Source organism: Clinocottus analis, unplaced genomic scaffold (assembly GCF_023055335.1).
Source record: "Clinocottus analis isolate CAN_PGR_092001 unplaced genomic scaffold, fCliAna1.0.p SCAF_18, whole genome shotgun sequence".
Lineage (NCBI taxonomy): Eukaryota > Metazoa > Chordata > Actinopteri > Perciformes > Cottidae > Clinocottus > Clinocottus analis.
The window spans coordinates 9,212,954-9,227,235 of record NW_027175909.1 but is presented as its reverse complement, the minus strand read 5'-3'; the positions used below and the strand labels follow the sequence as shown (position 1 = coordinate 9,227,235).

The window sequence follows — 14,282 nt, the reverse complement described above, 5'->3', positions numbered from 1 at the left end:
CAGAATGTCTGCTTTCCCATTGTGGCCTGTAAAACCGATGATGTTCACATCAGCCTTATAATTACAAATGTCTGCATGCTAACTTACTAAATTAATACGGGGGACAAGATAAACATCACGCCTGCTGAACATCCATATGCTCGCATTTTCTTCAAATATGTTCGCGTGCTGATATTGGCAAAGAGCCTCATGCGTCTCACACTTAAGTACGGCCTCACAGAGCGACCAGTCTCCTCCCGTTTCCTGTCAACACGATGTTTTCAGTGTCTATGGACTTATTGCTTGGTTATCACCCGAGGGTCGCATGTGAACAGCAGCCTAACACCTCCTAACCACAGCTCTGGGTCTAAACGTCACAACTGGTGTACTTCCTGAACAAAATTATTGCATTGAAAAAACACTAAAGTATGCTTCTAGTTTTCAGTTTGTCCCGGTGATAACAGACCATACAAGACAGCAGCAGCAATCTGCCACATGGCACTTTAATATCAAAATCTATTCATGTTTGATAATTATAAAACACAATACAAAAAAAACCTATATAAATACAATTAGTTATGTAGCAGTTGAGAGAGGTTTTCAAGGCACTTCAGCAGGTAGGTGCTCAAAGGATCCTGCTTGTTCTCTGCATCTGCGGTTTATAGAAAAAAAGCATCGTAAAACAATAGGATATGCAAAACCGAATGTTCCCATTCAGCACAAGGGCAGGTACCCATGTGTCTTCATCAAAGTGAATAAATGCATACCCTTCTTAGACATGGTACGCGCCTCTTCAATTCTCAATCGAACAGAGGGACACTTCAAAGTAGTCTTTGCCTTTGAGGGAAAATTACAAAGACAGATTAGGAAGCAGATGAGCGTTCTTTTTTTCGGTTGATAATCAGGAGATAAAAAACACTGGTCATTTCCTCTGTATGCATGTGAGGGGACAATGAATATTTCAAGCCGATATAATTATAGCAGCAGACAGAATGAAGACACGCCATGATATCATTTGACATGCATCGCCAACAAACTTCAATACCAGCCAGTGAAACGCACCGGCACTAAAATGGTACTGCTGCTTGAGCGCTCGTGTGTGTGTTTGTGCATGCGTGTACCCTCTGATTGTTGTGGAGCAACGCCCAAAGTGCAGATGCTCCCATAGAGCGAGTTTCCACCTCTTTGCTGCTCAGACAGCAGAGTAACACCTCCACGGCTTTGTCTGAAAGAAAGAAATGCAGATAATCAGAGACATCCATCAACTGTCGGACAAACATCGACGTGCTGAAAATATTTAAAAAAAAATGTAATTCAAAATGACCACAGTACTATTTAAAGGGTTCATAGTCGTCAAAACAAATCAAATATTAGCATATAACATAGATGTTGACCAAGAAAGCACAACAAATGGATATTTTAAGGTGCAAATAAATGATAAACCACTCTCTTATTGTCTGGATAATTACCAAGCGTATGTGTTACAATAGCAATGCGGTCATATCACACATTTCCTGCAAAATGATTGATTGATTGTAATCATACTACACAACGTACACAGGAAATGTGATCTTTCCACAGGAAACAAAAATACACCCACCTGGACCAACAGCTTGTATTGTACGTGGGGGCACAATCTATCTTTATACTTCCTCTCCTCTGTTCATCTAAGTGTCTGAGAATCATTAATCTTCTTACACCTTCTAGCATTCCTCCTTCTAATTTAAATTAATGTGTTTACCGAAATGTTGAACTACTTATTAAATATCCAAATGTTTCGATTCTCTTTTTTCTGCCTTCAACCTGAGTGATCGCAGAGCAGATTTAACCATCATGATGAAAATAACATTTTGTATGTGATAAGACTGCAAACCAGGAAATGACAGGCTTACAACAGAACTATGGCAACACATTCGGTGCATCTTCACTCCCACTGTGGTCCGTTTTCACAAAAGCAAAATGAAGTTGTGGCAAGATTTGCAGTCAGTCAATCTAATTGTTGTACTTTCAAAACCCTGACTTAGATCAATAAAACCAACACCTGCTCCCCTTCCATACCATTGGCAATGACATGTGGCTTGTTGGCCGGGCAGAAGCAGACGTTGTGAAGGGTGAGAAGTGCATGGCGCCGGTGCGGTGCCAGGTTTGCCAGCAGTTCCAGGGCTCCGGTCACCCTAAAGATACTCTGCTGCCCGTCCTCTGCGAATGAGAGGCTGACCAGCAGCCTCAGCCACAGGCCCAGTAAGCCCACACCACCACCACCACCACCACCACCACCACCACCACCACCCATGGATGCGGCCTTCACAGCACCCGCCTTGGGCATTGGCACCGACAGGAAGTCTTGCAGGAAATTATTCTGAGAATGACAAAAAGCAATCAGGGATTTAGCATCATGTCGATAGATCATTAAAAGCTGCTTCCTGGTTTGGAAAATATTTCACCAGCCAGCAGAGTGTGAGGAAGAGATTTTGGAGAAGAAGTGCGAGAGATGCACATGTTTATTTATAGCAAGTACCCTGCATTTTTTTTTTACTTTGTAACACGGCATATCACACTTATCTTGTAAATTTGTTACATGAACATAAAAACCTTTGAATTGGCTCATCTGAGCAGATATATTCTAAAACAAGTTATCCCTCATTTCGGAAAATAACTTCATATCTCACTCATAAAACCAAAAAAAAATCCTCACTAAGTCAAAGCTTCTGTCACTTTGTGATCAGACACTTGCCCACTACATTTTTGTACATTAAATCTCGTCCCCGATGTTGTGTGCACTGTGCACCAGGCTTGTACCTTTTGCAGGAGGCATCTACAGTCGCGGGAAATGGCGAGGTTAGCCAAGAGGCAGAAGGACAGCTTCTGGACGGGGCTGTTATCTGGGGCGACCCCCGAGGCCAGCTTCATGACGGAGTGCATCAGAGAGTTACTAGGGGAGCCTTTAGATCCTGGGGCAACACACGGGCCACCCCCACAAACACAACTGCATGCTGGGAGGAAAAAAAGAACAAAAACAACTTTTTTGGATTTTTTTTTTTTCATCATCATTTGATCCAAGTTCAAGGTTACAAAGATAACTCAGATTTCACACATACTGTTGATGTGTTTGAGTCATTCAACAATCTTTTTTCTCCCATACACCAACAGACACAACCGCATACCATACTGCGATCCCCGAGGCAGCCAATCAAGAGTCACATGTTTGTGCTGACATCCCAACCAGTGCAGTGGATTGTGGGTGCAAACAATATGCCTTCAAACCAATAGCCTTAAGTTTCCTCTGTTATTTCTGTTGTCCTGTGTAATTAGCCTATCGTTAGCAGCTATGGTAACCCTTTCTTTTTTTTCATTACTAAGATATTAACACTCAGCAAAATGCTCTCTTCTTGTTGGAACCGGTGGCTTCTTACTGTTTATCTTAAAGCTAGCTGGCTGTCCAGCCTGCAAAAATAAAGACTGACTCGTCGGGCTGCACGGCTGTCTGCTCACCATACCAAAACATCTCTGCATGACTGCATGCACAGCCTGTTTGCTGTAAGCTGTCTAGCCAAATGACAAAAATGATGAAGAGTGGAATTATTGTACGGAGACAGAATTAACTTCACCTTTGTGAGCGCAATGAAGACGAAGCTACTGAGAGAGACCAGACAACAGGCACTGAATAGAGTTGGGAAGCAATGAAGTCTCACCTGGTCGCTTTGCCTGTGAAAGTTGTTTATTTTCTAACTTTCATCTTTATTTATAATAAACGCACTGTGACTGGTGATGCAAATGCATTCCTCTGACTCTGGCAGGGAGGGAAATTATTTAGCCTTAGGCTATGGCTACAATTTATTTTCAACTCAGCCATTCAGAAATGTAAACACAAATAGGTAACATACAAATATCTCTTTCTGCATCAGTACAACTGACTTGACTAATTGCTCCAGTTGTAGAATACACACAAAATACAGAAAATAACAAGCTTAAGATGAGCTTGACGAGACAGTCTGACCCTGATTGATGTTGCTTATTGGAGAACATGACAGCTTGTGGGTTATGCTAAGCGTGGAATGGTAAGATATAGCAACAGGCGTATGCTGATGTTCGCCGCAGGTTATTTCAATACCTGTCAAGAAAGCTTGTCTATCACTGAATTGACGAGGGAGGTCTGCTTTATAATGGATCTACCTCACTGATGCGAGTCAAAAGGTGTTTCCACTGCTGCTACAAAACTCCATTATTTTACGATCATTCTATAGAAGATGGGATTATTTTTTTGTCTGTGGGAGCAAATTCTGGGGATGATACAAAAATATCTGTAAAAATATGTGTTGAACAGATGAAAACTGTTGAACTTGCAGTGCAAACAAAGCCTTGGATGAAGAAGGTAGAGTGTAGATGAAACATTTCTTAGAAATGTAGCAGTCTCAGGAGAAGAAATAGTAGCCTGAGGGTGAATGGTGTAATACTAAGGCTGGCTGCATGCAGCCTGCACACAACCTGCTGTTCAGTTAACCTTTAGGGAAATACTGTGCCCGACTTCACTGATTTCTGGTGCCTCACAGTTAGAGGGGTCTAAAGCGAGAGTGTGTAAATCAGAGCACATGCACCCACTGAGGAACTGTGTGTCAATCAAACAGAGACAGAGACGCACACTCTCAGAAACGTTCACATGAAACTTCCTTTCCTCCACTGATAAAACTGAGTTTCATTGCACAACTACATCATACACAAACAGATCAAAAAGGACCACGAGCCATTTATCAAAGCAAAATGTCCCTACTGTTTCCTCTACGCGAATCTTGCCTTTTTCCTCAACTGTCTTTTGCTATTCTGATTTCCACATCGACAGCGAGTACATTTGCATGATGGAATACCAATATCTCCGGCAACACAGAGACGCTTTGTGCTTCCCCTCATCATCTCCCCACTGGTCTGAAACCCGTTGGCGTGCATGCAGTGAGGCAGCCATGCAGCCTGATCCCTGGATCCTGACACTGTGCTCATTGTGACTGGCAGGCAAGCAGGCGCTGGTCTTATACAGTGAGAAACAATGTTGTTCAGTGGTCATTGGAGTGGACAATGGGGCTCTTAGTGTAAAAAGTGTGTGTGACTCAGTCAGATTGCTAACTGCAGACAGCGGCGACGGGCAGGCACGAGCCAGGCACAGTGCCTACACAAACAAATGAGATACACAGACAGACACACAGACCTGTGGTGCAGTTGGCCGTATAGACGCACAGAAGCTCCAGCACCGCCTCCATGGTGGGGTCATCCAATAGTAGCCAAGGCCAAAGAGCATACAGTACCAGTGTTAGGTGAGCATCTGTGGCCACCACCTACACACACGCACACGCACACACACACACACACACACACACACACACACACACACACACACACAAATAGATTACACAAACACACGTATATAAAGAACCACATACAGGCATGTACATGATTACGGACGCTCACATCATACATTAGAGAAACACAGTTTTATACAACAGCACAAACACAGATGGCAGTAGCCGTTTCACTGTTTTCCTAAATGATACAGGAAAAACACAGAGGGAGGAGAGTAAATACTGCGGTAGAGCCTCCCTGGTTATTTAATCCAAGGTAACAACCAGTGAAAGGCTACTTAGAAAATGAAAATCAGCTAATATGCTCCATGAGTAATGCCATTACAGGGTTTAAGAAGCTAAACTTGCTGAGATGCTAGTAGGGCCATGCACATTTAGGTCTATCTCATTTACAGGCGCAGCATTTGTACTCTGAAGTCCCATTAAAAAACAATTAGCAGTGGAGAATATAACGGCAGATAGAGAGGCTCACTTTGCATTCATCGCTGCGGTAAAGAGCGTTCCGCAGGATCTCCACAGTCAGCTTGACTTCCTTTAAATAGCCTTCTTCCTGATGAAATAGAAAGACAAAACAAAGACCAATATGTTGAAAACACTGCCTCACCGTAACAGCAACGGGACTAACTGCTGAGAAACTGACAGATATTCATAATATTTGTCCAAAAACTCATTCAAGTTGAATTCAGTTTGTTATTCTATGCAATGGAAAAAACACCGGCAGCACAGACTCGATGAGACTGGAAATTTCCAGCCAGTGTCTGCTCGCTCACCTTTTTGCGTTGGGAGGCCTTGCCGGGTCGGACGGACTCCAGGTGGAGCTGGGATTGAATTTGCTTCATTTGCTCAACACAGCTGTCAATTAGACCAGCTAAGAAAAGGATAAACAAACAGTCAGAGTTCACAATGGGACGTTGGAGTGTTAATGTCACATTAAATGAAGAGTTAGAATTAGAATTGTCAATTGAACACTTGATTGAAAGATGAACTTCTGATAATGGTCATTTTACAGGATAGATGTAGTGTTTTGGAAACTTCTATGTATGAAAAACCAGCAGGGAGTAAATAAGATCCTGAGGTTTGGGGAATTACCTTTGGCTGCGTGGCTTTGAGCTGTGGGACTGCAGGCCATCAGTGCCATCAGAGCTTTGGCTGTCAGCTTCTTCAAAGGGTCCTGGAGGGTCCTCTTATCAAAACTCTGTCATCAATGGTTAAAGAAGGACACGGTGTTCATTCATAACACAAATCCCAAACTCTCCAAAAAAGTTTTGAATTCTTGAGACTTTGTCATAAGCACATACATTGTTGTATCTGAAAAGTAATCAAGTTCAGACAATTCTAATATCCAATGTGTATCAAGGTTTAGACAGACTACCACATAACTCGTCCACCGCCACGTACCTGGAGTAACAGTTCACACAGCTGGCTTGCTGAGGGACCATTTACAATGTCAGATAAAGCCGGAGCATGTTTAGAGTCCGAGGTCGTGACCTCTACTCGCAGACTATTTGTTCCCACTGTGAAAATTGTACTGAGAAACTGCAAAGCCACTGAGTGGAGAAGAGGGTCCGTGAACCTCTCATTCACACACACTGATAATGTTCCTGCAGACACACGGGGACAATAAAAAGGTCTTTCAATGAATGACACTGCAACACCAACACCCACACCCACACCCACACCCACACATCCATGACTGAGGCAGTATGCACCGATGGGGAACACACTGATCATTTGAATGTGTATGCAGACACCAAGCTGCCATAAACAAGTACACACAGACATAAATACAAGCACAAAGGCTCAGCATTCATCTTTTACTGGACTCATCACATTTCCCTGCTGCGCCATTAATCAGAGAGGAAGACGAGAAGGAGGAGTAGAGGTAGTATAAGGACAGGATGCAATTATTTTATCCCAGCATCTGTTCAGGGAAGTTAATACACACAGTAATGATGTTTTTCCCCCCCGTTTTTTTAAAAACCAGAATTAAAGCTGCACAATGCCTAAAATGCTAATCCTGGGTATTTAGTGATTTACTGCAATCAGCATAATTACCCTAATGATGATTATCATTCTTTGTAAATTGGGGAGAAAAATAATTTTACCGCCAGATTTTATGTAATTTATCAAGATCTTGATTCATAAACCGTAGTGGGCTCTCCAAATTAAATGAAACACCTTAATGTTGCCAAAAAGACAATAATCTATTATTATAAATAGTGAGAAATGATCAATACAATTTTTTTATAAACTGATTCCGCAGCCTAAACCAGAATAATTAATTTAGTTTTTCACTCACTCTCTTTAACATATTTAAACACACACGCACAAACACGCACAAACACACGCACAAACACACGCACGCAGCAGAGAATCTGTGTACCTGCAAATGTCCGCCAGCGTCTCCCCAGCGCAGCAGAGACAGATGGGTAAGCTGCAGAGCTGTCCCTCCTCACCAGAGTAGCCAGGAGCATAAACACGTCCGCCCAGCACACACAAACCACGTCTCGGGTACCTGCATCTAAAAAAGGGAAAAACTGAGTCAAATTTGATGACACGAGAGAGCCACAAAGCCACACACAAATCTCACTGTAGAACGTACTGCACGGAGAGTTGGATACACGTATGAATAGAAGTTGCATTTGAAGCAGTGTTGACAGTGACATACACAATGCTAAATGTGGAACATTTTGAAAAGCTTTTGGACTAATTGTTAATGAATAATAATGAATCCATTTAAATTGAACACACGGCTCTGACCTAATCCTTTGGTATCCAACATGAGTACTGCCACCAGAGTAGCCAACAGCTGTTTCAGGAAGTCCATCTGGCCAATCAGCTCCTTGCTCACCATGACACATGACCGCAGCAGTTTGGAGAAGCTGGACAGGAATTGAAGTAGAATGGCAAACTAGAAACACACACGCACAGTCACACAAGAAGACATTTTTACAAATTAACTGAACTTGCATACAAACAGATTGCATACATTTATTGAGCAGCTAAGGTGAGAGGGAATATGACAATGTATGCATGGTAAGAATAAGTTATTCTATGGTAATAGCTAATTTTCCAAGCTGCAAAAACAATGGTGCACTTTGAGTATAAATGTATTCCACCCACACCAAAATCTGGAGGTGCTCTCAGACAACCTAACGCTGCACTGAAGCCCTGTGTGGTTCCAACCCACGCTCAAATGAGAAGAAAAAAAAGTTGAAAAACTCTTCAGAACTGTCTATCACAGTGTTCGTCACCTGGATCTGGATGTCTTCTCTCTCCCCTGATAGGATGTTGGGTGTCTTCAGCTCAGTCAGACATTTCTCAATAGGCCCAATATCTACCAGGCTGAAAAGGAAGGAAACGATTATGGAAAAATGTGTTTGTAAGAAACTAGCTAGAAGGGATTGGAGCCACAATTAACATTACATTATCAGCTCATATACATATGTATTTAAATAAATGTAATAGATTATTCATTAATTAGAGCTCAGTGTTGATTTTATGACTTTTATTTACACTGCAAAACCATTCTGCCACCACAAAACATTTAATATTTTGACCGACAACTAAAACAATTAATTACTTTTCCATTAATAAACTATGTGTTGTAATCAAATAAACAAAATATTTCAGCAACGGACTGAATATAACAAGGAAGGAATTCATACTGAGAATACAACAAAGCCAATCTGAGTTTTATTCACGGTTAACCCATTGCAGAGTGTGTTCATGCGCTCTGAGCGTGTGGCCTCTTACCTGGCCAGCGCTTGGAGGAGCTGGTGGTGTTGGATGGCAATGAGGGTGAAGTCTGGCAGGATGGCCAGCAGGTTACCCAGCAGGCCGCAGTGGGCTGTCAGGAGGTCGGGAGTTACCATGACAACGGGTTCCAGGGCCGAGGTCTCGCCCTGTCGGGAGTCTTGGGAGGTCACCGAGTTGCTGGCGTCTGTGTCACTCTGGCCTGTGAGGCACAACAATAGACAGCTAATAGAGAGTGGTTCACACGCTGTTTCTGGATGTAACCACAGAATCTAAGACATTACATTGAGATAAAATACAGAGAGCAATGTTCTACTTTTTATGTTAGAAAAATGTGGGGAATGTTTGTTTTTAATAATAATAAAAAAAAACAATGAGGTCTGTGCTTTTTGGGGATAATAATATGATGATATATGGTATGAAGAACTAAATCATGTGTTACTATTACTGCAAATGGCTGTGTACCCACAGACACTCCCTCTGCACTTGTACCTTGAGTCATCAGTCTGCTGGCAGGAGGCTCTTCAGCGCCGCTCAATGGAGAGGGACCCTTCAGAGTGTGTGGCCTCGAACCTCTTATCTGGAATAGACAACATGAAGATAGTTGTCCAGAGGATCCGCTTAACTTAATGCAGCTGTTGGTTTACCACAAGCTAATGTGTGTCTGAAGGTAAACAGGCCTTGCTAACCACGGTGCTGGATGTGGAGAGGGAGCTGGGGGGTCTGCCAGAGTCGGTAGTTAGTGCAGGGACGTCACATCTCCAAAACCACAGAGAGTTCTCTGAATCTAGACAAGCACGTACACATAATGACACATCAATCTACACTGCGAAAGAAACTAATGAATGATGAAGCACCAAAAATAAAACCTACTGAGAGAACTGCTCTCCTGAGAATGAGGTCCACTGGTGTGAGGTTGCAGGTGGAAAGTGTACCTTCCTTGGTAACACTTGGAGGCAGAGAGAGCCACATGCTGGAAGTACTGACAGTGGTAAAGCAGAGCCTGGAGTGCTGGAAGACCCACCAGAGACATGCCGGACACCTCATCGTGGACACACGGGTGCTGAGGAAATAGTTAATTTAGGGGAAGATCCAGAGATGAGTCCACATCCACTGACATTTTAAAGATAAGAACAGGGCAAATAGAAGAGAGGAAAGAAAAAGGACTGAATACAGATAAGTTGAAGATTAATTATTTTTTAAAGTTACATTTTTTGTCTTGATACAAAAAAGCAACTCAATAAAATTTTGAAGACAATAAGCATTGTTTTTGAATAAATTATATTTAGTGATGACCTCCCAAATTTAGATGCACTTGGTGTTTTCAGAGAGATTTAAACTTAATTATTTTGGATTTGAACGCTGAAGGCCCTGTAGAGCTTTAATTTTAGAAACACCTCTGGTCTGTACCCTGCAGGGCTTAACAAGAGGGGAATGGGAGGGAGGAACAGAGAAGGAGGAGGGGCGGGAATATAAACAGAAAGAAACTGAAAAAAGGGGAGAGAGAAAACATTTCATGGTCTATAAAAGCTTTTTAACTGGTCGGCAGAGCTGCTGACCTGCCAGTGGGAGTCCTTGGCCTCCTCTGCGTTGGCAGGCATGGGCATCACCATCAAGTTCTGCAGGATAAATGCAGCCTGGACAAACAAGAAGAATAAAAGAGACATGCAAGAGACGGGGCCAAGTAAGACTGCATCAGCAACAGTGCCATCTGCCTGAATTTGGCTGGTAATACATCCAAGTCCAGCCACATTTAAACTGACTTTACTCTTTACTCTTTACTTCTGGGACACAATAACAACAGGAAGTGCCGCATTTTAACAATTTATAATAGATGGGGTTAGCTTTTGTCAATCATCTCTGTAAACGCAAAAAAAGACCCAGAACTCTTCAAAAGGAAGTTATTTATTTCCTGTGTAGCAACAAATAAACATAATAACAGTAGGGCATGGTTGTAGTTCCAATAGCGTACCTCTCTGCGCACCATGCTGCTCTCCTGCTGATCCAGGAGGATGTTGAGTAACGTGCCCCACAGACCTCCGCTGATGTTCTGACAGCTGGCACACAGAGCCTGGCACCCGCTGGGCACCGAGGACAGAGCTGCACCTAAACCTAAACTGGCAAACCTCACCTAGCGGGAGTTGGGAGACACAAATTTGAGTGGATGTGTGAGTAAAAACCAGCAAAATGAGAACATAAATGTGATGTAGGTGCATATACATCTACAGACCAAAAATGATATTTATTGTGGATGTGCATTTGGCCATGTTGGTTATTCAAAACCCTAAACCCATATTTAAACTGATGATGGCAACGACAGACTCTACCTTGTCGAGGGAGCGTCTTCGAATGAGTTGTGTGAGAACTTATTTTGGGAGACAGACAGAGACTTCGGTACGACTAGCTGTCATGTGCTTCTTTTTGTCTGCGAGTTCTTGCACAAATCTTATGGGTTTCATTTTGTCCCAAAAGTCAAGCATCTGGAAACTTCTTTGTATGACAGAAAGAGTTTATGAAGTTCAGCTGAATAATGAATAGTGAACAGCTAAACATTGAAGACTGGAGTGTCATATAAATATAGTTTATATATGTTAAAGTGTTTAACTTATTATGTCTATACAATAATGAGAAGCTAGAGATTGTCCGCACCTCTTGATCGCGGTCGACCCATAGTGGGACGAGCCAGGCCAAACCAAGCTGAGGAGAGCCAGCATCGTCAGCAGCTGCCTCGTTCCCCAAAGACCACTGGGATATGAAGTCCTGATGCAGAAAAAAAACAGAGAAAAAAAAAATATTGTTATGGTTACATTCCAACATTTCTTAATACTGTGTAGACTCGTGTCAACTTTTAGTACTTGCATCTCACACTGATTTCTTTCAAACCAGCAGCAAAAAACATTGCTGACACTTGCCTTGTCCTTGTTCTCGACCATCATCTCGTGGGACAGGTGAAGCAAGCAGATGACAGCATTCTTGGTCACACCTTTCCCCATGAAAGACATGGAGTTGCCTCCCCACTCCACATAAAATGATGAGATTACCTGTGTAAAGTAAATAGTGGGATGTTTAATTAGAGAAAAATGCAGTTCTTTTGTGTCCCTTCATTTTCCCTTTACAAACACATAGCTGACAGAACTGCACGTTATTTGGATTTGGCACACTAAGTGGCGTTTTGACATGTTGCTCCCCGTTTCAGGCAAAGACGTACCAGTTTCTGAGTTAATGATTACTGTATGCTTGTCATGCAACTCACTGCATCCAAAGGAAAAATAAATACAATTGAGACTAATTATTTTGCTTTGATGTGCCATCAGGATGTGGGACTGCACTGAAGAGCAGATGAAGACAGAGGAGCCCAAGGCCTGCTGAGCTTTAGGGCCCTTCAGTGCCAGTAGTATCAGGTGAGAGGTGGGTCAGAGGCTGGAGAAGACGGGGGTGATAGTGTTAGGTATGCGATTGTTATCACCCAGATAAAAGCAGCCACCAGAGATCATGACCGAAAAGGAAATTAACATTCAATCTTCATGCAATCTTAATTTATGTCCGTGAGAGAGGCCCATTTGAACAATCCAAATGAAGAAGCATAGGTATTGTGTTATTCCAGTGGGGTCTTCATTCCAAATTAAAAATAAAAGTTTAGACACCTCTGTGCTGAGGACTGCTGTGCAAGCTGGTCTACACCATGTTGTGCTATTGTTTTATAGACCGTTGAGCAATCAAACAGATGGAATACGCAAGGTTGATTGATCTCACCAGCATCTTCACAGTGTGGCATATCTAATCAATGAGAGTGTTACCTATTGCAATGCACGTCCCGTAACCACATTTTGCTTAACTTTAATTAATTCCTTAGAAAGCACCATGCTTTTGCTTTTTATTCATTTCAGCAGGCAGTCTCATCTCTGAAAAGATGGTAGGAGGCTCACATTTGCCCATGCAACACATGAACATATGCATACATACTATGAAAAGCTTCACACACACACAGACGCACACACACGCACACGCACACACACACACACACACACGCACCTCTAATAGCCCACTGAGATACTTGGCGCAGAGGACGATGGGCTCCAGGTCAGAGTAGTGGGAGCTCCAGCCAGGCTGGGCGGTCAGACTGACCATGCCCTGCAGTGTTCTCTCCAGGCTGGGAAGGCCATAGAAACGGGGGGCATCAGACACCCTCAGGCTCTGAAGCAAACGGACTGCCAGCTGGCTCTTGAAAGGGCCGGCTAATGCCAGACATAGCCTGGGCAGACAGGAAAGGACAGAGTGAGAAAGAGCAAGGCACAAGCAAACCAGAGAGACAAGAGAGTCGTCGAGAAGCGGAAGAGAAAAAAAAAAACACACAATGAGCATTCCAATTCTTTTTCAAAAACCTTTTTTTTTATGCGTTTTGCATTCATTTTTATGTTCTAAGTGACTAAGCTAGTTGGTTTTCTATCACTAAAATAAGCCCTTCCCCGTCAGTGGAAGAATACTTCACTATCTAAAATATAATGTATACCTGTTTTTAAGGCAGCAATTAGTACTTAAGTAGATGAAACAACATTATACCTATTATAGTAATATAATCAATACAATTACCTTTCAAAACAATCAACAACGTAAAATTATAAAATAGTTGAATTTAATGTATGGCTTGATAATGATATTCAAATTGCAGTGAAAGACAAAGACTTCTAAATAAAGACTGATAAGTGTGTTGCCCGTCTTGTGACTTCAGACTGGAGTGTCAACGTCTTTGCGTGAAATCACCCTACCTGTCAGTGGTTCGTGTAAGACGGAGGAGTAAGATGTGAAAGAAGCTGGTGAGTTCTTTCTGCAGCCTCTGGCTGACATGGCTCTTCAGTTCCTCCGGCCCCCCTGTGCTCTGAGTTGAGGCCTGGGTCTCCACACCAAGGAGCAAATTAAGAATGGATGCAGTCTCCTGAATGATTCATATATGAAAGAACAACAACAATTTTCAACATTATTTCATATTTACAGTATATATTGTATATATGTTGAAGGAATTCTGCCATCTTAATGTCATAATGCCTCTAATGAATTGGCATTCATTTAATTGTTTGTTTTAGCAACTAATTTATTTCACATCTTAAAGAGCGCCTTCCTTCTTCATACAACCCACCGTGCAAAACTCTGATCTAAAAAAACAAACAAACATGTAGAATTTCTTATTGAGCAGTGCACATG

At 42.4% G+C, this 14,282-nt stretch overlaps 1 protein-coding gene across 2 annotated transcripts in view; it reads right to left on the bottom strand.

Annotated features, from left to right (window-relative positions):
• Nucleotides 1-520: 520 nt before the first annotated feature.
• The window catches only part of rttn (rotatin), a 29,883-nt gene continuing 16,121 nt past the window's right edge, over nucleotides 521-14,282 (bottom strand). Inside the window, exons 27-49 of one of the 2 annotated variants that reach the window (XM_068582146.1) lie at nucleotides 13,850-14,016; nucleotides 13,116-13,335; nucleotides 11,996-12,124; nucleotides 11,733-11,843; nucleotides 11,056-11,214; nucleotides 10,643-10,720; nucleotides 9,957-10,146; nucleotides 9,773-9,870; nucleotides 9,576-9,663; nucleotides 9,084-9,285; nucleotides 8,582-8,672; nucleotides 8,088-8,238; nucleotides 7,711-7,848; nucleotides 6,726-6,928; nucleotides 6,417-6,522; nucleotides 6,098-6,195; nucleotides 5,800-5,877; nucleotides 5,177-5,303; nucleotides 2,779-2,972; nucleotides 2,038-2,338; nucleotides 1,101-1,204; nucleotides 747-816; nucleotides 521-631 (exon numbers count right to left, since the gene is read on the bottom strand). In XM_068582146.1, the coding sequence (XP_068438247.1) occupies nucleotides 552-631; nucleotides 747-816; nucleotides 1,101-1,204; nucleotides 2,038-2,338; nucleotides 2,779-2,972; nucleotides 5,177-5,303; nucleotides 5,800-5,877; nucleotides 6,098-6,195; nucleotides 6,417-6,522; nucleotides 6,726-6,928; nucleotides 7,711-7,848; nucleotides 8,088-8,238; nucleotides 8,582-8,672; nucleotides 9,084-9,285; nucleotides 9,576-9,663; nucleotides 9,773-9,870; nucleotides 9,957-10,146; nucleotides 10,643-10,720; nucleotides 11,056-11,214; nucleotides 11,733-11,843; nucleotides 11,996-12,124; nucleotides 13,116-13,335; nucleotides 13,850-14,016 (3,183 nt within the window). In that variant the 3' untranslated portion in view covers nucleotides 521-551. The remainder of the gene's footprint in view (nucleotides 632-746; nucleotides 817-1,100; nucleotides 1,205-2,037; nucleotides 2,339-2,778; nucleotides 2,973-5,176; nucleotides 5,304-5,799; nucleotides 5,878-6,097; nucleotides 6,196-6,416; nucleotides 6,523-6,725; nucleotides 6,929-7,710; nucleotides 7,849-8,087; nucleotides 8,239-8,581; nucleotides 8,673-9,083; nucleotides 9,286-9,575; nucleotides 9,664-9,772; nucleotides 9,871-9,956; nucleotides 10,147-10,642; nucleotides 10,721-11,055; nucleotides 11,215-11,732; nucleotides 11,844-11,995; nucleotides 12,125-13,115; nucleotides 13,336-13,849; nucleotides 14,017-14,282) is intronic. The other variant, XM_068582145.1, reaches the window with a different exon arrangement.